Source organism: Thermothelomyces thermophilus, chromosome 4 (assembly GCF_000226095.1).
Source record: "Thermothelomyces thermophilus ATCC 42464 chromosome 4, complete sequence".
NCBI classification, from domain to species: Eukaryota; Fungi; Ascomycota; class Sordariomycetes; order Sordariales; family Chaetomiaceae; genus Thermothelomyces; species Thermothelomyces thermophilus.
Genome location: NC_016475.1, coordinates 1,808,275 through 1,831,366, shown reverse-complemented (window position 1 = coordinate 1,831,366; position 23,092 = coordinate 1,808,275). Strand labels below are relative to the sequence as shown.

The 23,092-nt window shown below is 55.3% G+C and overlaps 7 protein-coding genes across 7 annotated transcripts; 2 read left to right on the top strand and 5 right to left on the bottom strand.

Annotated features, from left to right (window-relative positions):
- The first annotated feature begins 284 nt into the window (after positions 1-284).
- MYCTH_2306367 (uncharacterized protein) lies at positions 285-2,410 on the top strand. The gene is made up of 2 exons (XM_003663984.1): positions 285-583; positions 639-2,410. The coding sequence occupies exons 1-2, from the start codon at positions 484-486 to the stop codon at positions 2,279-2,281; spliced, it is 1,743 nt and encodes a 580-aa protein (XP_003664032.1). The 5' UTR covers positions 285-483; the 3' UTR covers positions 2,282-2,410.
- Positions 2,411-7,063: 4,653 nt separating this feature from the next.
- On the bottom strand, positions 7,064-8,370 carry MYCTH_95125 (uncharacterized protein; the record flags this gene model as incomplete). Its single annotated transcript, XM_003663983.1, has 4 exons — positions 7,064-7,090; positions 7,145-7,374; positions 7,418-7,883; positions 7,990-8,370. The coding sequence occupies 4 exons, from the start codon at positions 8,368-8,370 to the stop codon at positions 7,064-7,066; spliced, it is 1,104 nt and encodes a 367-aa protein (XP_003664031.1).
- Positions 8,371-9,982: 1,612 nt separating this feature from the next.
- Positions 9,983-11,102, bottom strand: MYCTH_2306365 (uncharacterized protein). The gene has a single exon (XM_003663982.1). It carries the CDS (start codon positions 10,703-10,705, stop codon positions 10,082-10,084), a length of 624 nt encoding a protein of 207 aa, XP_003664030.1. The 5' UTR covers positions 10,706-11,102; the 3' UTR covers positions 9,983-10,081.
- Positions 11,103-11,300: 198 nt separating this feature from the next.
- Positions 11,301-12,041, bottom strand: MYCTH_2111053 (uncharacterized protein; the record flags this gene model as incomplete). The annotated part of the gene is made up of 3 exons (XM_003663981.1): positions 11,301-11,466; positions 11,516-11,833; positions 11,986-12,041. The coding sequence occupies 3 exons, from the start codon at positions 12,039-12,041 to the stop codon at positions 11,301-11,303; spliced, it is 540 nt and encodes a 179-aa protein (XP_003664029.1).
- A 1,756-nt stretch (positions 12,042-13,797) lies between these two features.
- Positions 13,798-15,044, bottom strand: MYCTH_2306364 (uncharacterized protein). Its single transcript, XM_003663980.1, has 2 exons — positions 14,313-15,044; positions 13,798-14,229 (listed from the first exon to the last, which is right to left on the bottom strand). Exons 1-2 carry the CDS (start codon positions 14,797-14,799, stop codon positions 13,940-13,942), a joined length of 777 nt encoding a protein of 258 aa, XP_003664028.1. The 5' UTR covers positions 14,800-15,044; the 3' UTR covers positions 13,798-13,939.
- Positions 15,045-16,730: 1,686 nt separating this feature from the next.
- Positions 16,731-19,618, top strand: MYCTH_2306357 (uncharacterized protein). Its single transcript, XM_003663979.1, has 4 exons — positions 16,731-17,357; positions 17,447-19,001; positions 19,151-19,285; positions 19,336-19,618. The coding sequence occupies exons 1-3, from the start codon at positions 16,912-16,914 to the stop codon at positions 19,238-19,240; spliced, it is 2,091 nt and encodes a 696-aa protein (XP_003664027.1). The 5' UTR covers positions 16,731-16,911; the 3' UTR covers positions 19,241-19,285; positions 19,336-19,618.
- A 6-nt stretch (positions 19,619-19,624) lies between these two features.
- On the bottom strand, positions 19,625-23,085 carry MYCTH_2306355 (uncharacterized protein). The gene is made up of 2 exons (XM_003663978.1): positions 20,755-23,085; positions 19,625-20,701 (listed from the first exon to the last, which is right to left on the bottom strand). Exons 1-2 carry the CDS (start codon positions 22,888-22,890, stop codon positions 19,766-19,768), a joined length of 3,072 nt encoding a protein of 1,023 aa, XP_003664026.1. The 5' UTR covers positions 22,891-23,085; the 3' UTR covers positions 19,625-19,765.
- Positions 23,086-23,092: the final 7 nt, after the last annotated feature.

Here is a 23,092-nt window from a genome sequence, read left to right as displayed (position 1 = left end):
CCCCTTCCTTCCCACTCGTCAAGTCACCAAAACACCACGCGGTTTCGACACGGTAATTGACCGATCACAGTACGCGCTCACCTAGTTGAGAAGCGGGAAGTCCAGCACGGACAAGTCGGCAAGGCATTACACCTAATACACCCTGCTCAACGACGAGTTGGGAGATCGTGGCCACGACGACTAGTTTCAGGCTACCTCAAAAAGGGACGACGGGAAAAATCCGAAGAACATCTGCACTCAGACGAAACACGACTGTCACATCTTTCGCCCATACGTGAAGTCGACAGCTCAACCGATTGTGCTGTTGGTGTCGAGCAGGTCACAGAATCGAGCCAACTGTGCCCCAGCAATACCGCGACACACGCCAACAAGAATAGCAGCAGCCGGCGAGTAACCGTGGCTCCCGAAACATCGAGGACAACCATCGCATTTTCCTCTCAACCTGGCTCAGCATCTGCTCAGCACGAGCAGTACCCGACCACCATGCCCATGTCTTTGGAGGCTCCCGTCCTCCAAGTGGACGCAAATGTGATCCATAAGGTTGACACGACCAACCCAGCAAATCTTTTCAGCATGTGGACGGGTAAGTTTAAGTCCAACGCGCTTACAGCCGCGCATTGCTAATCAGAAAACAATAGTTTTCGCAAGGTGTCGTGACTCAGTCGCTCAAGGGAGAAGGCTTGAGAATCTGAGCTGGCGCCTATGGAACCGTGAGACCTTTTGCTGCGAGGGTGAAGAGATGCTCATGTCGTCGTGCGCTACCAGCCAACCCCGGGACATTCAATATCCTCGCGAGACGGCAGTCGAGGACCTTCCGCAGCTGTCTGGCAGTGTCGACTCGGTTGCCGACGAAGAGGCGGTTGATCTGAACGCAGAGACCACACCCGTCGACATTGTACGGCCGAGGATGCAGAGACAGGATTCATGCGCCAGCAGTCGGAGTCGTGGGAAGGAACGCCATATCACATCGGATGAGCTCGAGAAGATGGTTGTGTCCATCATGGAGACCAAGTCGCCACTCAGCGTGCCCCTTCCCAACCTTCCCCGCTCCCTGTCAACCGAGGAGAACAAGACGACGAAAGCTGAGCAATCAGGCTCGACCAACACTGATGTGCGGTGCGAAACCCCCCAGGCCACCTCGGCCCAGCCCGCTCCAGCCGAGCAAACCGCGGAGCCGGAGCAGGAGGCGCAGCCTCGCACCATTGTTACCCGAGGCTTCTCGCCATCTCAGGCCCCCATTAGCCGCACCACCAGCCTGCCGACATCCAAGGCTCCGTCTCCCTGCGCCATTCCTCAGCCCACCGATGCCCCGGCTCCCAAGGTGGTTCTGCCAAAGAAGCAGCAGGCAAAGTTCGCGCTCGGTGGGTCATCAGGCTCGGACGAGGAGTCTTTCAAGAACCGCGATGTTGAGCCGAGGGGGATCGCCGCTCAGCCGAGGGGCAAGATGTTCCAGCTTGGAGGGTCATCTGGCGAAGACTCGCCCCGGCCTGCCCAACAACTTGAACGAGCCGTCGCAGCAGATAACGGGCAAAAGAAGGTTGCTTCGTTCAACAATGAAGTCGTGACGCAGACTTATACGTCCTCCGCCATCAGCGACACCGAGGATGACTACCTGGACGAGAGCGCTATCGACGATGACGACGAAGAGTGGGAGGAGGAATCTGCTGAGGAGAGCGGCAGCTCAATGGGCGAAGAGAAGCTTCAGTTCCGACGCATCGATTCGACCGCGAACTTGCCGTCCCGGCGGTCGCTGATCACCCTCATGCTCGCTGCCAACAACAACCGCGCTCAGCGGCTGGGCAACGTGGCGTCGCAGTCCACCTCGGCCCTCCCGCGGACCAGGGCTTCCCTTAACGGCCCATCTCTGGTCGCCTCACCCAACGACTCGGATGAGGCTCCCCTGATGATGAAGAGGGGTTCTTCACGCGCCCCGCCGATGCGTCCCATCAATGAGATTCCTCGATCTGGCGCCCAGCCCAGCAACGTCACTGCCACAGGCATGCATCACCAAGCTGCGCTCTCGCCGCGCACGACACGGCGGAATATGCTCGCCACTGAGCTGACCGAGTCGCTGCGACGGAATCTCCTCCGAGAGCGGTCCCAAAAGACGTCGACGGCCAACGCTGTGCTCAAGCGCAGGCACACGTCAACCGATGTTGCCAACCTAAAGCAATACCCTGAGAGACCGTATATGAAGAAAGACAAAGAGGTGGACACCGATCCCAACAGCTGGGATAAATACTTCCAGAACCCGTTTGCCGGCTATGCGCAAGCGTGGTAACACACTTAATACACCCTACGCATACCACCATCGCATACACTCGACCCGCATTACACGATACCCAGAAAGGCATTTGCCTCGTCAGGCAGACAGACGTCTCTGCCACTCGTCTTGGCCCGTTTATTTCACATGGCCAATGGTTCCCAACATGGTGCATCAACCGGCTGGCGTTTTGGAGCTGCCTAGGCGGTTATGGTCGCTTGTTTGCTTTAATTTCCTTGCTCTCTCGTTTTATTCAGCGGCGTTTTATGGTCACAAATGATACCACGGTTTGCATTTTGTTTCTGCACCTTGGCAAGAAGAGGGGTGTACTCTATTAGGGCCGGGAGGCGCCAGCGGGCAACCGCGAGAAATGGCTGCTCCCATTATTTATTTTTCTCCTTGATACCTACTTTTGCACGTTTTGTGTGCGAAGGGTTGATGGGCGGGGTTCCGGGGGGTTCCGAAGCGGGGTGTGCTGGACCTGACCTACTTTGTTGTTGATGGGAGGAGAAAACGGATCGGATAAAAAGAGTTGACAAAGAGAAGTGGGTTCGTGGTGAGTGGGGGTTGGTTCCGGGAAGACATCAGTGGCATCAACTTAGCAAACTACCTGCCTGCCTGCGTTTCTAGCTGTCGCAGTTGCAATGCGGAAGAAAAAAAAATTGAAAGCCAGCAAAAGACAGCCAGAAACAATAGAAAAAGATTTAAAATTAAGTCTCGGTGTCCTGCGTGTTGCATCCTTGGTAATGACGACCAGCGACGAGCGCACGCGAGGTTGACCGGGGGTGCAGAAGCATCGTCGAAGCATCGTCATCACCTCACATGCAGTGGCACGGGCGTGGGATGGAGGCACATGTGAGAAGAAATACTAGATTATGTGCTTGAGGCCAAGCGCCGCTGTTGCCCCTCCCCCTCCTTCGTTTCTGATGGTTCGTCCCAACAGCGCCCACGTTACAGTCATATCTTCCCTCCCCCGCAATTGACCAAAGAGACATCCTCCGCTTGTTTTCCAAGTGGACGGATGGTGATGGTTGGCCGATTTCCGTGCTGCTCGCTGTCGCTGCTGCTGCTGCTGCTGCTGCTGCTGCTGCTAGATTCATGAACCCCCGTTTTTCCCTTCTGTCTCCTGAGCGAGACTGGGGACGGTAATATCTGCTGCCTATCCCCCGCTACAGTATATCGTAAGGTACTTACGAGTTACTTAATTCCTCTTCGTCTCCAGAATATCTTAGATAAATGGGTGAACGGGGACAAAATCAACCACTGTGTACACCACGCGTTTTTCGGCGTACTGTATTGTTCTTGTGTTCAAAACCGAGGAACACCCTCTCCAAGAACTTCGGGGATTCGTTTTTCTTTGATGGGCTTGGTATCTCCTAGGTACCTAGATTCCATTCATGCGGCTTGTGACCGGAAAGGCATTCCAAGGCGTACATACCCTCCCTTCCGTCTTTGCTCCCTCTTTCATCGTTGGAAATCTTTTGCCATGTTCTTTGCTGCTTGTTATTAATACCACATGCCATTATGTTCGTGTTGCCTCCACGGTAAAGAGCAGTTTTCCAAGGGATGCATTAAAGACAAGGCAAGGGGTAGCCGCCGAACCCACTCTTCCTTTGTTCCTCCCCCCTCTTTTCCCTTTCTGTCTCTCTTTCCGGGGCCTCGCTCATGCTAGGTAGTTGAGATCACGCACAAGAAATTGGATTCGAATAGAAGAAGATTGTAAAGATGGGAGTGGGATGGAGGGAACGGGGTGAACTGGGCCACTGCCACTGCACCGGGAAGGCTTTCTCTCAGCGGGCTCTCCATCGGGACCTGATACGAGGTTATTTAATGAAGTCCAGGTTGCAGCAGGCGGTCAAGAGAACGTTGCTACAAATTTCAATCTACCCGCAAGGTCGATACACGCCTCAAGAACGATTATGTCGCAATGTTGGATGACAGGTTTAGAATCTCGCTCATTCATTGCCACTTACTGCCCATACAAGGTTCCATGCTCTGATTGTCGACGGGTAAGATACCTTATGTATTTAACGTATATGTTTCACACTGTATTCATGGACCACAATATGAAATGGAAGTGCGATATCAATGATCATGTGCCCAAGTGTACCTTGGAGTGTATGTGGGTTACTGATATTGGCTCATAGCAACTGAGGTGTCTGCTAGAGCATGGTACGGATATCCCTCATTTGTAGATCTGAGAACGGTCACCGAGCAGAAGTACCTCCCTACGCAAGGAAGGTGCAAAAAGGAGGCTCGCTGAAGGACTTGAATGCTGCTGAAGGATCACCGTTTCCAGGGTAGCATGGCTAAGGTATGTCCACGGAATACAAAATACTGTATTTCTGTACAGGCTTATCTTCGTTGTAGGCACCTTGCATACCGTATCTCACGGAGCCCGCCCAATCGTTATCCCGCCCTCTGACTGTTTGCCAGAATCCGGCCGACTCTGGCTTCGTTGGTGGGAAGAGGTCTAGACCCTCCTACCGTAGGCGAAAGAGCACCTGGCCACCACGTACCGGAATGGTTTTGGGCATCATCGAGTCTTGTTTCCTTGGTTGAGTTAGGTTAGCTCATACATACATACTAGCAGTTGGTTGGCGCCCGTTGGAACAGGTGCCTGGCAGGGGGAGTTGGCAAGGCAGGTACACCACATGAACACTTGCCGATCCGATCCGATCTCGATACGATGTTGGGAAGCAACTTTGCGGCGTAGTGCTTACATACCAAGGTAACACGACTTTCCCTTCATATACTTGTACTGTACCCTACAATGTAATGTATGTACGGAGCACGCTGCACTGGCAACTCCTGCGGTGGGTTTTGTTTTTCTTTTTTTCGGTTTTTTTTTTTTTTTTGTGTGTTTTGGAAAGGGGGCCCTCTGCAACTGCCTCTTTTTGAAAATGTCCGAGACCCTCAGGTGAGCAAGGATGTGTGTGGGGTAGTGATGCTAGGCTTGCAAGCCCGCTGGGTCACTCGACAATCATGGGAGGCTGGAAGAGCCTCCAGACGCGGCCGTTGTGTGTGAGTGCATAGTGTTCTCGTACAGATCGGTATCTACACTAATGTCGTGTAGCGTTAGCCCAATTACCCCGAACGGCACTTGACGCAGTTGATCGCGTGTGCCCTGCCCGTTGGCCGTTGGTCTCAGATTTGAGGCCGTGATCTGCTTCCACTTTGGGAAGAAAGCATCCTGACGAGGGGCTCAAGATTGCCGTTTTGGGAGGAAGAGGCGCTCCTGGAGATAAGCAGGGAGGGGACCAGGTCCAGGTTTTCTTCCATTGACGCGGGGACATGAGACAGCAGAAATTGGGAGTGCCGCCATCAGGTCGCGTCCATCAAAACGGCCGCTGTCTTAGACAACCGGCCGGCAAAAGTCGTGTACACTGCGTGTATGTATGACTCGCGGAAGAATACCCCTGCAGCGACGGTGCATTTGTCTAAGACATCATTCTGACCACCAACCAAGGAAGTCGTGATTACTATTCCGTAATCAGCACTGGCGACAGCTCGCACCCAGCAGAACGCCAGCCACACAGCTCAAGCAGCGCTTTACCTAACGTTAGGTAGTCACGATACCGGCTTCCACATACGCTGTACTAAGGTCGCGGTGCGAAGCAAGCGTAGGTGGTTGCGAGTAGGGTTCTGGGCGACATCAGATTGGCAACAGATGCCCTGGCCCGGGACGAATCGCCGGGACCGAGTACTCTGCCAATCAAGGCTCGAGGATAAAAAGGCGCTTCGTTCATTGGACCAAACCTCAACAGCTCCTGAAAGAAAGCCGAACGCGGTTGTTAGACGGGCGTAGGGCACGGAAATACTGTACGGATCACACAGAACGTTTGGGGATGAAGCCAGTCATGCGATGGTTCGGATTCCGTTCTGTCGAAAACGTCTTGGGATTGACGGGAATAGTAATAAATCATGGAATAATGGGAATATTTGATCTCTATTTCCGTTTTTCCATTTTCCTGGTTCCTGGCAGTTTTCGGCGACCCGCAGCAGGCGATCCAAAGCTTGGTTACCTCGAACCTGCTCGCATTTACCGGGCGTACATTGTGTCAGGTACGGGGTACTGTACCTACACGAGTCCCAGCCCGAGTTTGCATGACGGCAACAGCCCCACCAGCTAGCGGGTGATGGATGGGTGATGGAGGGGTAGCTTCTCTGTCATGTGCGAATTTCTACAGAGTATTTCTTTTTCTCTCTTTTTCATTCCCCACTTAATCTCTTGTTGCGCAAGCGGCAATTTCAGGTTACGTTGGCAAATGGCTGGCGCAAAACACAGAAAATTCGAACTCGCATCACTGGTGGTCTCGGTCCGGTCAAGCGCATTGGGCTACCTTATGTAGGCACCTAGTTATTCCGTACGTACGGATTACAGAAGAACCACCGAGTACCGAGTAGCACCACGGCTACGCGGAAGCGCAACCAAGCCAGAGAAAGCAGCCTCTTCACAAACAGCAACTGAGACATACATGGCGGTTATTGGCGGTAATCGTGTAATGTATGTACAAGTACATCATCCGCCACAGTTTGCGGTCTTGATGTGGGAGGTCACCGTTTTTTTAAGACGCCATCCAGGTGAAAAGCCGCAGGCTAAAAAGTATGCTAGCGCACATTACACCACCGGATCGATCGCGAGGGACATTGGGTCAGATCGCAATGCGTAATTGCCAAGGCGAAAAAGTGAAAAGGCAGTCAGCGATGATGCTGATCCGCTGACAAGGATGACCACCCGAGCAGGTTGTCTCTTGGCAATCTCCAGAAACCCGGATCTGGACCACTAGCGAAATTTGTTTACATGATCATGACGGTGTCTGAGTACTGTACTTCGTAGTGTATACACTACGAAATTGCTCCAGAACGACAGGCACAGACAGACACGGTTGGTTCTGCCCTCATCTGCCCACCCTCCATCTCGATCGCTGGGATGATACGCAGAGCGACGATTCCCGGCGATGGATCATGGCAGTCCTGGATTGACGGCGCAAATTTTTTCTTCTTGTTGCAGCGCCTCGAGCGTGTTGACGACTGCAACCGGCCAGGCCCTCGAACGAATCTCGAACCCGAGCCGACTTGTCGTCGGCCAGAATTTCGGAGCCACTGATCTGTAAGAGTAACGATACGAAGTGGTCAAACCCTCAAAACTACCAACAAGTTCGGAGATATCCGTTCCATTGGGTTCTCTCTGCTGCAAGGGCTGCGTAGGAATGCAACGCAACGAGTCGGTGCCTTTCTCGGTCCCCGCATCGGCAGAGGCCAGGGCGCCCCCCCCCTTGCCTCCGCCCGGGCCACCACGAGCCCGGCCGAGGCTCCCCCGATTGGCCATGGCCGGGTGTGCGCTCGGTGCTCGGGTGCCCGGGGCGGGGAGGGGGGACTTTCCGAGATATCCCGAAATCACCATACCTGATTCAGAAGGCTTCGAGAAGCATTCGCCGAAGCCCCATCCGGGGGAAGCCCGGCTTTCCTCGCTCGGAGGAAGGGGAGAAGGGAGGGACGGGGGAAGGGATGCGGGATGCGAGACGGCGAGTGGAGGGGGATCAGGAACAACAGCCCGGGAGTCCGTCGCCACGCCCCATTTGGACCTGCAGCCTTGTACAGTACATACGTGCTTGTACTGTATGTATGTACAGCACATGAACACGCTTAGCGCTTCCCACCTAATTTACACTACCCAGTGTTGAAGCTATCCTGACTCGCTGAGTTGGGCCACCAACACTTACGCTGGCGGCAACACCGCCACAGCACGAGGCCACGAGGTCAAAGTTTTTCCAAGTACGAGTTGATGACGACGTCCAGAACCACAAACAAATAAAAAACAAGATGGGGAAAACATGATGATGGAAATGACTCGACGTAAACGGTAGTGCGTATGGGAAGAAGAGATCTGAGTTTCGTGAACACTGGCCTTGTAGACTCTTGAAACCTGTAAAAAGCAGGCCTGGTGTAGTGCTTTGGGCGTTTGTAGATGACAAAAGTACGGTCCTAACGGGCCATGCCGCTCGGTACAAGGACCAGTTGGACCTTCGTGGCGTCTTCGTCTCCTCCTGGTGAGTGAGAGGATTGACAAGAACGAATTCCAACCCGGGCCAAACTTGTGCCATCATCATCATCATCGGCACTTCTCAGAGTGCTCCCGGACCGCCCTCTTGTTTTCGTCTCCACATAATACCACATCCGTTAGTTACACTATGATCTTGCACGTGCCAGTGCCCGCCGGACTTTTTCGGCGGCGGGAGACATGTGGGATGTTTGAGATGTGGGATGCGGGCCATGGGAGGCGGGCATACACTAAACGGCGCAGGTCCCCTGAATTGGGGGTTAGCGCTCACTTTGGAGGCTACACTAATGCGGTGTGGAGAAAATCCGGGGTAGGAGATGGCGAAAGTGGCGACGGCTCTTCCCTACAACTTAGTTGTAACTTGCGTTATCCAACCTTACCGTACCCATACCTCCTCGTAGTGTATTGGTCCGCGTTTGGCGCAACATCCTGGTACCAGAGAAGGATTTCGGTGAGCGCGGTTGTCGCCACACGAAGCGCGGCCCCCACCCCCCCCCACCCCGTCGTGAGGGATTCATTTTCCGGCAGTCGACTTGGTTCTCTACTGGGGAGGGACCACCTTCCCAGAATCCTTCGGTGTGGGTTTGGTTTCCCTTTGCGGCCGTCCCACGTCGAGCCCGTTTGGTCTGTCTTGGTCTCAAACTTGCTCAGGTCCGATCTCAGCGCCGGAGCATGTTATGTACCGAGTATCGCGACCGAACAAGGGAGCCAGAACCGCTCCGTGCCGGGACGGCCCCACCTCACTTGAGCCGCAATCGACTGATATGACTAAACTCCGTGGAGAAAGGAATCCAATAAACTTAGGTTTTGATGCCAAGCGGAGGGTTTGTTTGCGAGGCACAGGGTGTTTGAAAACGGGGCTTTGAAGCACGGCAGCGTCAGTGCGCACATCATGGACAAGTCTGTGCCATTCGTCCACTGAGGATGACTTTGGATGAGATCCCCGGGCCTGTGGAAGATCTTTAAGGATCGCGAGGCCGTCATTTGTCGAGGCAAAAGCGGGGCCCGATGTCGAGATGTTTGTGCAACGTGGCTCGACTGGTCTGCGGAACGAGAGCCGGGGACGATGATGTTGGGAATGGCCAGTCGAACGGTCGAGAAACATAGCGACGCCCTTCCAACGTTATCATCAAATTATCCCGATTTTATCGATTAATTAATTATTTCTCGTCCCATCTTACGCGAATTCAAGCTGGCCCCCCAACTCTCGAGGAAATGGCAACAGAGAGCTTCAAGTCTCCTAACGTTTCAAGTCGAGGCTTTGCTAGATCCAGGAGGACGCTCAGGACTCCTAAGGTGACCCAGGAACTTAGGTTTGGAATGACAATTCAGTCCTTCCATGGTTCCCAAAGTCATGGCCTCCATCGTTCCCCCCAGAGATCCCGCAAATGGACTGGACCGAGGCATGAAATGAATCGAGGCCTTTCCCTTTCCCGATAGGGTGCTCTTCGATGCTTTTTTTTTTAATGTGCGTGCCCGCCATCGCACATGGTATGATGTCAAGGGGAAGCAGAAGTGTGGTTGTGGTTCAGCGCTCGGCAGCCCCGTCAATACCGACTTATTATTATTATACTCCTCCGGGATCTCAAAGCAGCCTCCTCCTACCCCGACCGCTCCCTTCACCTTGCTATCGCCCTCACCACGAGCACAAGCAGCAGCAGCAGCTTCGGGCTCCACGGCGGGCGGAACCTTCCAGACAGCAGCCCAGGCCAGCGTGCCCGTCTTGACTTTCTTCTGCAGCCGGAGCATCACAATCAGCGCAGTGTGGTCGCCGGGGCCGTTGTCAGGGCGCGCCTCCGGGCTTTGGAGCAGCAGGCCGACCTGGAGCCGGGCGCGACGGACCGCCCCATCGGGCGAGCGACCGCAGCTTCTCGGGGAGGGCGCCCGCACGCTGCTGGTAGGCAGCCTCCATGCGGCCCAGGCCGGTACGGAGCGAGCCGATGAATAAGGGATGAATTTGCGAGGCGCCCTCTGATAACGACTTGACTGACGAGGATATGCTCTCGCAGAGCTCGGTGTTGATGTTTAGTAGGAGAGCTTTTCTGGTGGAGTTCAAAGAATGGGAGAATGTCCGGAGCAGCGTCACCAATGAGCGAGCGGATCTCGGCGAAGTCCTTCTCCCAAATGTCGGACGCCTTGGCTATCAGGGGTTCTCTGATCTTAGGGAGTTCCACCTGGAAATATTGCATCCGGTCTTCACGGAGATCGTCCAGGAATGGGGTGCCTCTGAGAGCGCAGCGTGAGTCTAGAAGACTGCTCGGCAGGTATGGAAACACTCTCAAGGCAAGAGGGAAGTCGTAAAAGGGCCGCCTAGTCCCCTTGCTCTGGAAAGAACCGCCATTTGCCTTGAGAATTCCCTCATATGTGACCCAGGCCATCTTCGTGGTTGAGTTCGGGTCATCGGGGAACTTATATGTACACCCACCGGCTGCCAGCCTGGACAGCCAAGGATGTACATGAAGCAAGCCTCTCGTTCTTGTTGCCAAGAGGATTGCATGTTCTGATCTCATCAGCGCAATGAAACAAAATCGGCTCCGAGTTGATGGAAGAGAATATGATGTTAGTGAGAGAAATCCCTTCAATAAGACCTTCCTAGCCGGCAATACCTCGCAATATTTGTCATGGCCGGACTGTAGCATGGCACTCGTCTCCCCCCCCCCCGGGAGAGCTTCACAATTCCACGGCTGTTGTCGTCGGACCAGCTCTTGAGCTCATCATACAGCCTCTGCAGCCCCCGTACGATTGAGTCAAGATGGTGCTCGCGGTAGATCAAAACTACCTCTCCTAGCCACTGGCGCAGTCTCGGAACGCCAGTGTACAGTTTCGATGGGAACCCAGCCATGGAGTTTGCAGCAGTCAGTTAACACTCGGTCCATGAGCTGTTGGAGGGAGGGAGGCTTCCTACTGTCACTTCTGAGAGCGTTGATCTCTTCTCTGAGGCTTGCCCAGTTTCGCGTCATGGCCTCCAGCTTCCTACCGGTGCTTCAGCTCTTTGTTTGTCTCGTTAAAGCGATCCGATACGGACTTGATCTTGAAGCTCTCCTCCTGAAGCTGGGCGTTCTGTAGCGCTTCCCTGGAGCCCTTGCAAAAAGCATCGCTCCTCAAGCTCGCCTTTGTCGAGGTTCCAGACGGTGCATATCTTGTTGATACTTTTGGAGAGGATGTCGGTAACCTCTTCTATGGCCTACATCCGCTCGTTCTCGTCGTCGGATTCATGCTTTCTAAGTTCCTTTCTGTCCTTCATAGCAGACAAGACTGGGTTGAGCTCCTTTACCACCGCATTCCTGGACCGGAACTTGATTTCGGCTCGGAACTCGTGCCCGTTGGTATCATCGTAGTTCCACGCAACTCGGCAAACCGTCGCGGTGGCTGCTTCGGTACTGCTGGAGGGCAGCAGTTCCGGGTATTCCAGAATGGCATTTACCAGCGAGGTCTTGCCAGCGCCGGTGGCTCCCGCAACGCCGATTAGAACTCCGCGGCCCAGGTTTTGACGGGTTCCAGGTCGGCTGTTGATGGTTAGCGCAGATATAGCATGCCAAAGTAGGAAATATCATCAATATGTTGTGGTTCGAGATATCAATCACCCATTCCCTCCATCCGAGCGCGGTGTTCGTCATCGCCCATAGAATTGAACTCTGCGGCGTGCTTAGAAGCCAACCTTCTGAAATGCCTCTTGAAACTCGTCGCGAAGCTGGCGCGCGTAGGATAAGCCATCGTCAACAGCCTGCTGCTTGAGTGAGTGTGACCCGAGTGCGCAGGTCTCGACTTGCGCAGTTGTTCCATGCAAAGTCGCTACCCGGCTGAGTCAGAAACAAAGGTTTCATTACATCTTCTTGCTTCATGGCCGTTTCCCAAAAAGCTTTTATTTTGAAGTGGCAGGTGAAGTGGCCCCATGTGGCGGGACTGGAGCTGTTGTCGGATGAATTTATCTTAGTGGTTCTATTCCACGCACAGCGTTGTCTGTCAGCATGTTCCCAGTGTGATTGAAAGAAAAAAAATACAGCATTCGAAGAACTACACTTACCTGTAGCAGCGAACGCAGTGCGTGATGTAGCGGCATCAATCTGTTAAAGCGGATTACTAGACAACAAGGTGAGAGTAGAGGAGGGAGATGGAGAAACAACACAACAGTCGAAGCAAGAGCTTCAAGCTCAATTTCTGGGGTTGTGAGATCATAAGGTGACAGAGGTAAGATTTGAGAAACCCGATATCTGGGGTTGAGAATGGGGAGTCCATGGAGCTAGGGTTTCGCAATGGAAGGTTTAAACTTGAAAGCTGTTTCGAAGGAGGGATGAGAAGCGAGCATGGGAGGAGAATAAAGAGGTAGAAGGGACGGAGGAAGATTGAAGAAACAAGAAAGTTACCAGCTGATCCAGTGTTATAATGTTGTCAATGGGCTTTAATGCGCGGGCAAAGGATAAGGGAAGCCAAATCGGGGCTTCAGAAGCACCAGAACTTATATAATCAGACCACCAATATAAAGACCGAAAGCCTCACGCTTTAGGAGTTTGTTGGACAGCCTGAAGCACGGGCACCAGATAAGTGTAACTTTAATATTCTAGATGATCCGGGACTCGGTGTCATTATCTACTTAAGTTTGCCAATACCATTGTTCCTTTTTTCTGTTCTTGGGCTTCAGCTACGATATTACATAATAATCCAGCTAATACATGTAGAAAAATCACCGAAGTGTGGTGGTGGGAAGTAGTGTGGCACGGCAGAGGTAGACAGAACGCAACGCGATGAAGGGCAAAAAGGGGCAGACAACAAACCGAGCGCCGAGCCACTCCACTACGTTATCCTCGCACCGCAGCAACCACCATCACTCTGCGAGTAGACTTTGTACGTACACACAGTACCGTACATACACGAATACAGCGGATTGGGTGGCAAACTTCCCAAGAGCTTTTACTGACTCGTTTCCTGGAGAAAAGGTGTATAGGAATTATTTCACACAGCAAACTGATGTACGCACCGAAATGCATTTAGGATCCAGACTTGTTTCCGAGATGACAGCCAGCTCAAGTGTCCGTCGCATTCGTCGGATTCCGCAAAACTCGAGTTGAAGCCGTCCAATCACACAGAGGCCGACAGAGTTGGGGGGTTGCACGCAACATCAACGGTTTCACCCCCGAGATACGTAGGAGCCAGTACCCCCCCCCCCCCCAACCTCCAATATCTTTCCGTCCATGCTTTGCGCCTTCGAAACACCCACCGTCTAGGGGTATTTACATTTACACCCAACCTCAGACCGGGCAAGTCACTCTCTCAACAACTCCGAGCTTGCAGCCAATCCACCGGAGAGGAAAAAAGTGATTGTACCCTTTGAGCATGACTCAATCTCCTGTTGTCGCTGCCGCTGCTACTTCCACTAAACGCTCGCCATCGCTTGCGTCCCGCAGCACCATGGGATAGCACCCAGCGTGCTGCCTCTTGCTGGCAAGGTGGTTTCGGCGCCGGAGCACCGACTTGGCTCTCGCAAGAGCACGGAAGAAAAGATGGTGAGGGGGTTTGGACCGAGCGGACCTCGTGGTCGTGGCGATTGAAGGGGGGCGTCCTTCGCGTCTTATCGATGAAGGGTTTCCCCTGAACTTGGCATAGAGAGGCACCTTTCAACCGGCCTGCAGGGTCCGAACATACTTCATGGGCCACTCGGCGTACTTTCTGTACTCCTCAGGCAGTCGAGCGGCGAGGTGGTTCATCCACGCGATGCACGATTTCGTGCGGAAGGCGAAGCGATGACCGGCCTCGCCGAGGGCGAGGTAGCCAATTTGGAACTCGATGAGTATGAAGTGGATGAGGAGGAGCTGGGCCGGATAGTGATCGGGATTAATGAACGAGGTGAACTCCTCGTTTGTCGCTAGGAAAATGAGGGCATAGTTTTCCGAAAACTGGGCAAAGGCTAAAACCACAGATGTCAGCTCGGGCAACGGAGGCTTCGCGAACCAAGATGGGGAGCCTATCGAGGAGCCAACGACGACAGACCTTGGGCTGCTGAAACTCTTGCGATCTTCACTACTCGTTCGGTCGCGGCCAGGAACCTAACCTCTAGCGGGCTCGTGCAGAGCGGAGCGAGGGCGTGGAGAGACTCGAGAAACTCCCGGATGATGTTCTCTTGGTCCGGGGTGAGGGTGAGCGGGGCGGTTCCGATGACTTTTCTGATGCTCTCGCCGTAACCATCCTGGGCGAAGGCCTTGAAGAGCGAGTCTTTGTAGCGTAGCAGGGACGCATTGCGAATGATATGGCAACCTTTTATCATGAGCAGGAACTCGGTCATGCCCTCCGACATGCACGAGGCTTGCCAGGCCAAGGCAAAGGTGGCGGCGTACCGGGCGTCTGCTTCGGCGACGGACGCTGCCGGGGTGCTCAGCGCCTGGTTCAAAAGGCGGATGGCTTTGACGCGGTGGAACAGTGCGCGGGAGGAATAGTCGGCGCCGTGAATACCGAGGTGTGAGCCAGCTAGACCCAGCATGGCGTGCATCAGGTAGTCGTACTGCAGAGCACAGATCAGCAACGATACATTACCTCACCACCGCATCGGCGCTCCAAAGCAAGAAGGAAGCTGCGGGAGAATAACTGACAGTATGCGAGAGGGGAGCAACATCCCTCCATACGTCGTCGCCTCGGATGGGAAGGGGCGGGTATGCGGACACGAGGAAGTGGTGGAAGAGCCGCATGTCGGTCGGAGTGAAGAGCGTCGGAGTCGATTGGAGTGGAGGTAATGGAAAGGGCACGGCGGCGGGCGAACCTTCGGCAAGGAAAGAGCGGACGACCAACTGCCGGGGCTGGCGGCTGTCCGGATACTGGCACTCGAGGCCGATACGGGTGCAGTTGGAGCACTCGGGCCGCGACTCTTGGCACTTAACCTTTCTCCGTTTACAGTTGAAGCAGCCATGGCGCGACTTGGTGTGGCCCTTCCGGGGAACTGGCCTGCGGCGGGTTCTGATGCTAAGCTCAGCGGCGGATCCTGACGGGGTGACGGCCGTAGAGGCCGGGACCGGGTCCGGCGAGCTGGTTGGGCTCGCGTCTCCCGAGTTCATGATCCCGCCCCCGTCCTGGCTCGTGAGAGGCCGAAACAGCGTTACGGCAGAACAGCCTTGCAAGTGAGACAGCACGGAAAAGGAAAAAAAAAAGAAAAGAAAAAAAAGGAAAACCGGAGCAGCGAAGCCCAAGAGCAGCTTGTTCGCTGCCTTTACGGTTTTGCGGCGTCACGAGCTTACTTGGACAACGTCGACAAGTTCCAGGGCTCCGTCAGACTCTGGTAGGGTAAGACGACGAAGCCCGGAGCAACTCGCTGTCGTAGACACTTTACTCCCGCGTTGATTGCGTTGATTGGACGCCCAGGCCAGGGGAGGCCGCCGAAATCACGGGGCGTCGTCAGCGCAATTGCAGGCGGTCAGAGTGCTTTCCGTCAACCCACCTTCACAGGATTAGGCCGGTGTATTTACGGATAGTGGACGGAGGGCGGAATAATTAGGTAGAATAGTGTATCATAGTAGAGGGAAAGAGGGAGCAAATGGCAATCAATGGCAGTTCCTGATCCCCACTTGGCCGCTGGGCAGCGGCATTCTGAAAAGTTGAAGGCTTTCCAGGTTTAGGATCAAGCCACATGGTAGTTTTCGGTATTCGCACCTTCCTCCCTTCGGGGTGGTCTACGCACATCAGTCATAATAATAATAACCTGGGAAGTCGCGTCCCAGTCCCTGCGGATGCTGGCTTGAGTGAAGATTTAATGCACAGGACACACCCACTATTTTCCTGGCTGGCGCATGGCCGGATACTGAATACTGGAGTTGCCACATTCAAACTGCACCCTTCTTCGCGTTGTGGGTTTCAAACCGAAGAATCAGCGGCATCACCGAGGCAATCTCCCATGGGTTAAACGGGATCCATCATGTGCTTGCTTCTTGGCAACCGATGCTGTCAAGGCGCCAAGCCCCGGGCCCACGCGCAGCCGCCGCAGATCCCACTACCCTAGGTAACCCGACGGGAAGCCACCGAAGCTTGGCTGTCCTGCGTCATCGTGCAGTTCAAAGCGCGCAGAGAGTGCAGTTGAGGTCATCGTCAGCTGAATCCGCAAACCATGGATGCCGCACGATGCAGGTCGATGCCGCTCAAAACCGGCGGGGATTTCTCCAGCCTTATTAAGAACCGCTGATTCCCCAGCCCATCTCAGCGGGTTGATTCTGCATCTCGGTTTCTCTCGTGTGTCGGTGCCCATTCTCAAGGCCCATTCTCAAGACCCAACGAGCCAGGCATTCTCCCACCCAAGCTTCTGCACCCGACTTATCCGTCGAAGGAGCCCTGCTTCTGGCAAGCAGTCGTCCCCTGGCACACACCGCTTCTCCGAAACGCAGGTTGAAAGCTGCCCGAGGTGGCGCCAACCGAGGCCAGTGCCGAATGCAAAGTCGCAAGCCTCGGCACACGACAGCTGACGCGCCCCGCCGCCGAAGCCCATTCTTACCCTCGAATAACTTGGTTGACCTGTTAATTTTTGCGATAAAGCGGCCGCTTGAGAACCGCGGGGAGACATTTCTGTTTTATTTGTCACCAGCCGTTTTTGTGATCGCCAGGAGTGTGCAACATGCCGTTCACGTACAGCGCCGCCCAAACGCCCTTGTACAAGGTGCAGAAACCCCCTTACACGATCGAGTCGCCCGGCTACCAGCCCGTCGATGGCGAGACCATTCCGCGCCGCCACCCTAAGGCCAAAGACGGCCTGGTCGAGCGCCCAGCCCCGGGGGTCAACACCACCTTCGACCTGTTGAAGCGTGGTGTCGAGCACTACGGTAACGAGCCGGCCATTGGCAGCCGCAAGCTGATCAAGATCCATAAGGAGAAGAAGAAGGTCCCCAAGATCGTCGACGGCCAGACTACCGAGGTCGAGAAGGAGTGGACCTACTACGAGCTCTCCGACTACACCTACATCACCTACAAGGAGTACTTTGCTCAGATCTTGCAGGTTGGAGCCGGGCTGAGGAAGCTGGGGCTGTCGCCAAAGGATCGGCTGCACATGTTTGCGACCACAAGGTGTGTTCCCCTTCTTCTCTCCTTTCTTCCCTCATCTCCCCCATCTGTTTCATTTCGTGTTTTACTGTCCGACTAACCCAATGATAAAGCCCACAATGGCTAGCCATATCGCACGCCTGTTCCTCACAGTCCATGACCATTGTGACCGCCTATGACACACTCGGCGAGAGCGGCGTTGAGCATTCGCTCGTCCAGAGCAAAGCAAATGCCATGTTTGTGGACTCGCACCTGTTCAAGACGGTCAGGAACCCGCTCAAGAAGGCCGATTCTGTCAAGGTGCTTATCTACAATGAGCACACCAACATGCCCGTTTCCGACGCCGAGATCGAGCAGTTCAAGTCGGACCACCTCGGCCTCACAATCCTGTCCTTTGACGAGTTGCGGGCGTTGGGCGAGGAGAACCCGACCGACCCGGTCCTGCCAAGCCCCGAAGAGACCTACTGCATCATGTACACCTCCGGCAGCACCGGCCCGCCCAAGGGCGTCCCTGTGTCCCATGCCGGCTTCGTAGCTGCCGTGGCCGGTCTCTACACGGTCATGGAGGAGTCTGTCACCCACCGCGAGAAAGTGCTGGCCTACCTCCCTCTCGCACACATCCTCGAGCTTGTCGTCGAGAACCTCGTCATCTTCGCCGGCGCCACCCTCGGCTACGGCTCGCCTCGCACACTCGCCGACGCCAGTATGCGCAACTGCTATGGCGATATGCGCACCTTCGCGCCTACCGTCATGGTCGGCGTCCCCCAGATCTGGGAAACCGTCAAGAAGGGCATCGAGAGCAAGGTCAACTCCTCGGGCGCGCTGACGCGCACCGTCTTTTACGCCGCCCTCGCCGTCAAGTCCTTCCTTGTCCGCAACAACCTCCCCGGTACCGCCCTCCTCGACCGCACCGTCTTCGCCCCCATCCGTGCCGTCACCGGCGGCCGCCTGCGCTTCATCGTCAACGGCGCCAGCGGCATCGCTGCCCCAGCCCTCCACTTCATGTCCATGGTGGTCGCCCCGATGATCAGCGGCTACGGCCTGACCGAGACCTGCGGCAACGGCGCCCTGGGCTGCCCGCTCCAGTGGACGCCCGGCACCACCATCGGCCCGGTCCCCGGCGCGGTCGAGATCAAGCTGGTGTCGCTGCCCGAGCTCGGCTACTCGACCGCGAGCACCCCGCCCCAGGGTGAGATCCTCATCCGCGGGCCGCCCGTCGTCCGCGAGTACTTTGAGAACCCGGACGAGACGGCCAAGGCGCTGACGGCCGACGGCTGGTTCCGGACTGGTGATATCGGCGAGTTCGACTCTGACGGCCACCTCGCCGTCATCGACCGTGTCAAGAACCTCGTCAAGCTGCAGAACGGCGAGTACATTGCGCTCGAGAAGCTCGAGGCCGTCTACCGGGGCGCCCCCTACGTTCACAACCTCATGGTTCACGGCGACGCCACCTCCCTGCGCCCCATCGCCCTGGTCCTCGCCGACGAGAAGGCCCTGAAACGCAAGGCTGCGGAGCTCGGCGTCCCCGAGGACCACATGTACCGCGACGCCAAGGTCAGGGCCGCCGTTTTGAAGTCGCTGCAGGAGGTGGCCAGGAAAGAAGGGCTGAGCGCGATGGAGACCGTCGCCGGGGTGGTGCTTGCGAACGAGGAATGGACGCCGGCGAATGTGAGTCCCTTTTCCTTACCCCCCAACCCCCCCCCCCCCCTTTTTTTTTTCCCCAAAAAATCCCCCCTCTTCTCTCCACTTGTCCATCGTCAACGACAACCTTCTTCAAACTACAGAATGGCGAGATCTAACCGGTCGCGGCGAAATAGGGCTTGGTGACGGCGACGCAAAAGCTTAATCGCAAGGCAATCATGGAAAAATACAGCAAGGAGATCAAGGCTTGCTTGGGGGGGAACTAGGGTTTGTATAGCATGCTTTGGACGGTCTGTACATTATTCAATTGGGTCAGTTTTGGGTCCGGAGAATCTTTTCTGCATTTGCTTACCTTTTGGAGCCTTTCTTTTCCGAGAATGCGCGGTTTGACGGCGATGAGGCGCGTTTGGACATCTTGGGAACCTCTTCTAGTTCATTCTGCACTGTCATATGAGTGGGAAAAGTCGAGCACTTGAGCTTTCCGACATGGAAATGACGGCATGATGGCATGACGGGAATTAGGTATGCATTTATTTGGTATCTTGAATGACGTTCAAACTCACACGAGCATTGCCTCAGGCGCCTTGCTATCCCTCCCCTCCGAAAAAAAAAAAAAAAAAATGACCACAGGTAATCAATCGCTTGGATCTCTCAAGCTCCCACCTCCTTTCCGGTCCAAAAAATGCTGCACAGCTCAGCTCACTCACCCAGTTGGTTACTCGACCACGCGTTTCTATTCCCAACCAACCAACCAACCAACCAAAACAACCAATGATTAACCGTCGTAAACCTCATGTCCCCTGTCGCCGATAGAAGACCATGTACGCTGACGTATTACCGTTCTGATACATGGCCTCGGTCATATCTCCCGGCTGCCCACTCCCGATCTTGACACGGTCGACCACTTCGTCATTGCATCTGAACCAATCGGTCGGGTCTTTGGATGTCTCGTCCTGCACGTAGCTGTAGTAATGCCCGCCATTGATCCCCTGCCCGACATGCACCGTGACGGCGTAACAATCGTACCGCATCTTGCCGGCAAAGTGGCGGTCATCCGTCGTCGCCATGTCCGGGTCGGGCTCGGCACAGTAGCGCGTCAGGTCGAGGTCGCGGATCGGGAACCGGACCTTGCTATGTATCTTGCCCGACGACATGAACCGGTTACTGAAGCCGCCGCCTCCGGCGCCGGCGCTGTTAAAGCGATTGAGGCAGAAGGCGAGGCGGTCGGGGAGGCGCGCAAACTTGGCTTTGCGCGTGCGCCCGGGCTTGTTACATGTCTCGCAGACCAGATCGGGGAAGTGCTCCGAGGTCTGATGGTTGGCGAGCAGGCTGTCAAGGTCGGTTGGGTCACCCATGCCGGCGAGGTTGAGAATCCAGACGTCGCACGGCTGGAAGAGGCGGATCTCCTGGCGACAGGCGGGGTTGTGGCAGCGTGAGATGAAAACCTCGAGGCCGCGGAAGTACTTGTCTATGATTGAGGCGCTGTATTTGGAATAGTCGCGCCAATAGTCCATGGCGTTTTGGATGATGGTGCCGTCCTTTGGCGTGTAGGGCTTCTCTTCCTTGGAAGGCTTCACGTCCCGACGGACGTTTGTTTCGTCATGAATGTTGTCCATGATGAAAGAGTAGAACTCTTGGGCGTCCTGCTGAGAGGAGCCTCCGAAGATGTCGCAGTCCGGCTTCTTTTTACCGTCCGAGCTCTTAGAGTGGATGAAATGGATGTATTCCTGTGACTTGTTGTCAGTGACGGTCACACTCACAGCTGCGGGACTTAACGAACCATGAACGTCTTAGCCGCGAGTGATCGGAGTGAACCTTGGTTGAGCCAGTGAAACAGGTTGGTCAAGCACTTGATGAGAAGCTGGGGATTCTCAAACTTCTCGTCCGGCTTCATAGGCACCTTATACAATTCCTTCCAAGCCCCTGTCCATATCTCGCGCGCAAAGCCCGGCGTGGCGAACATGGCTTGCAAAGAACTGTTCGCAAAACAGAAAACGCCCGGATTCTGCAGACCTGTCCGAAACTTTCGCACTGTGTCGACAACTTGGGGCCCGGACTTCTTGGCCAGCACCAAGGAATTGTCTTCGGCTTCGGCAAGTCCGCTGTAGCTTCTCCGGGGGACTGCTGGAGGCGGGCGCGTCGGTGGCGACGGGAGGGACTTGTAAAGATTCTCTTCGTGAGAGAGGCGAGACTGAAAAGGGCTCTGCGGCCGACTCATTGGAGGGCTGGCGGGAGACACCATCGACTCCTTGTGCTCCGAAATGGGAGGGAACCGGCGGAGAAAGTCCTCGGTTGTCCTGACGGGTGATATCCCACCAGTATCGGCAATGGTATCCTCCCACCGCTTGGCTTCTGCCGGATCCTGGATTGGTCGAGTAACATACTTTTGGCGCGAGTTGAGAAACGACCGTGTCATGGGGCTTGCTGGGTACTTTCTGGACGCCGTCGTCGAGGAGGACTGCAGACTCGCGCTGCCCACCAGACTGGTCCACGCTTCTATACCCCCTCGCAACAATTTCGGCGAAATCTTCAACCCTGATGCACCTGGGAAATCATATTGGCTGAGGGCATTGAACAAGCCAGATACAGCCTTCGCTTGGGGTGTCTGCGGTCTGTCAGGGATCTGCTCGGAGTTCTGGTCGTAGAACACTACCAAGTCGAACTCGTGGCGCTTTTCGAAGAGTAGTTGCTCGGCTGCCGGCGCCAAAACCATGCTATCTGCAACTTGATTCGCCGAAATATGGTCTCTTGTGAGTATCTCGGGCTCGACGCAGATAGTGGCCTGCGACATGACATGACCCTCATCGAAATCCTCACGACTTCTGATGTCAATGAGAAGGATAGACAGGTCCTTGGCGCCAGTCCTCATGCACCGGAGCAGATCCTCAACAGATATTGTGTCCCCATCTGGGACAGCCGGTCTAGCCCGCTTCACTGAAGCGCTTGTGGATGCTGCGCCTTCAGGAGAACGTGGTGGATTGTTCGCTTTGACAGTGCTTAGAGAGGCTGCCGAACTAGTCCTCGTAAACATGGCGCGAGGAGCGCTGGTGGGAAGAGCAGCCGTCTCGCTCGAGATAGTGCCTCGTGGTGGGTTGTAAATAGCGGCGGGCATCCGGGGTAACTCGGGAATAGCGCCATTCAACGGCGGACTCGAAAGCGGCACCTCTGAGGATGCCAGCGACCCGATTCGCGCTGGCGACATTTCTGATTGTGTCCTAGCGTGTGCGCCGCGGGAAGCGTTGTTTGCGCCCGCTCGGAGGTTTGCGAAACGCTGAACAAGGTCCTGGGCCTTGGCCTGGGTGGCCGCCCCCGGTCCTGGCGGTAGCGCATTTCCATGGAGATTTTTGGGCTTTGGGTGGACGACGGGCTTGCTTCTCGGTGGAGGCGACGCCGCAACACCGTTCTCTTTTGCGGTGCCGTTTGGGGTTGTGTCCTTATCCTGTCCGTTGATAGCAGCACCCTTTCCAGCCGATCCTGCGGAGCGACTGGTGGGCTCAACCCCCGTTCTCGCGTTGTCGGCCTTTATTTGGTCCTTGATAGCCTCAAAATCTCCGTGCGCGGCATGTACCTGCCGTACAAGCCGCTGGTATCGCTCAAATTGGGCCCTGTTGTCGCGCTGTAGTGACACCCATCCCTTGTTCTGCTTTACGACATCGAGAAGAAGAATGTTGGTCCGTATGTAGTCTTTGAGCGCAAGGTCGGGTCGGCCAAAATTTTTGGACGACTCAGCTTGCCGCAAATAGCTCTCTGCCGCCTGAAGGACTTTCTCGACGGGCGCGTACGGGTCGACGTCTACAGTGACGGAGGTGATGTCGTCGATATGCGGCAACGGTCGCTTCCCGCCTTTTGCGCCATCGGAACGTCCGCTCAGGGTTCCTGAAGGCGCATCGTTCAGCATGGTAGTCGAGCCCGGCATGGCAGGCACCGTGACTCTTTCTGTGGCGCTCGCCAGGCTGTTGGCGACGTGGTGTTGAGGAGGCGGAGTCCGGACGCCAGGTCACGGGGCGAGTAACGAAAACGGCACAGAGTTTACTAAACTGAAAACAGGCTGATCATGGCTTAGAGGTCGGTGTCGAGTGTTCTCGTGTCACTGTGTGTCGTGCGTCGTGTGTCGTGCG

Coding starts and splice junctions, on each gene's coding strand:
- MYCTH_2306367 (XM_003663984.1), top strand. CDS start 484: ATGCCCATGTCTTTGGAGGCTCCCGTCCTCCAAGTGGACGCAAATGTG. Junction 584..638: donor TCTTTTCAGCATGTGGACGG/GTAAGTTTAAGT, acceptor AGAAAACAATAG/TTTTCGCAAGGTGTCGTGAC.
- MYCTH_2306365 (XM_003663982.1), bottom strand. CDS start 10,705: ATGGCCTGGGTCACATATGAGGGAATTCTCAAGGCAAATGGCGGTTCT.
- MYCTH_2306364 (XM_003663980.1), bottom strand. CDS start 14,799: ATGCTGGGTCTAGCTGGCTCACACCTCGGTATTCACGGCGCCGACTAT. Junction 14,230..14,312: donor AAGAGTTTCAGCAGCCCAAG/GTCTGTCGTCGT, acceptor CTGTGGTTTTAG/CCTTTGCCCAGTTTTCGGAA.
- MYCTH_2306357 (XM_003663979.1), top strand. CDS start 16,912: ATGCCGTTCACGTACAGCGCCGCCCAAACGCCCTTGTACAAGGTGCAG. Junction 17,358..17,446: donor CACATGTTTGCGACCACAAG/GTGTGTTCCCCT, acceptor CCAATGATAAAG/CCCACAATGGCTAGCCATAT. Junction 19,002..19,150: donor AGGAATGGACGCCGGCGAAT/GTGAGTCCCTTT, acceptor GCGGCGAAATAG/GGCTTGGTGACGGCGACGCA.
- MYCTH_2306355 (XM_003663978.1), bottom strand. CDS start 22,890: ATGCCGGGCTCGACTACCATGCTGAACGATGCGCCTTCAGGAACCCTG. Junction 20,702..20,754: donor TCGCGGCTAAGACGTTCATG/GTTCGTTAAGTC, acceptor AACAAGTCACAG/GAATACATCCATTTCATCCA.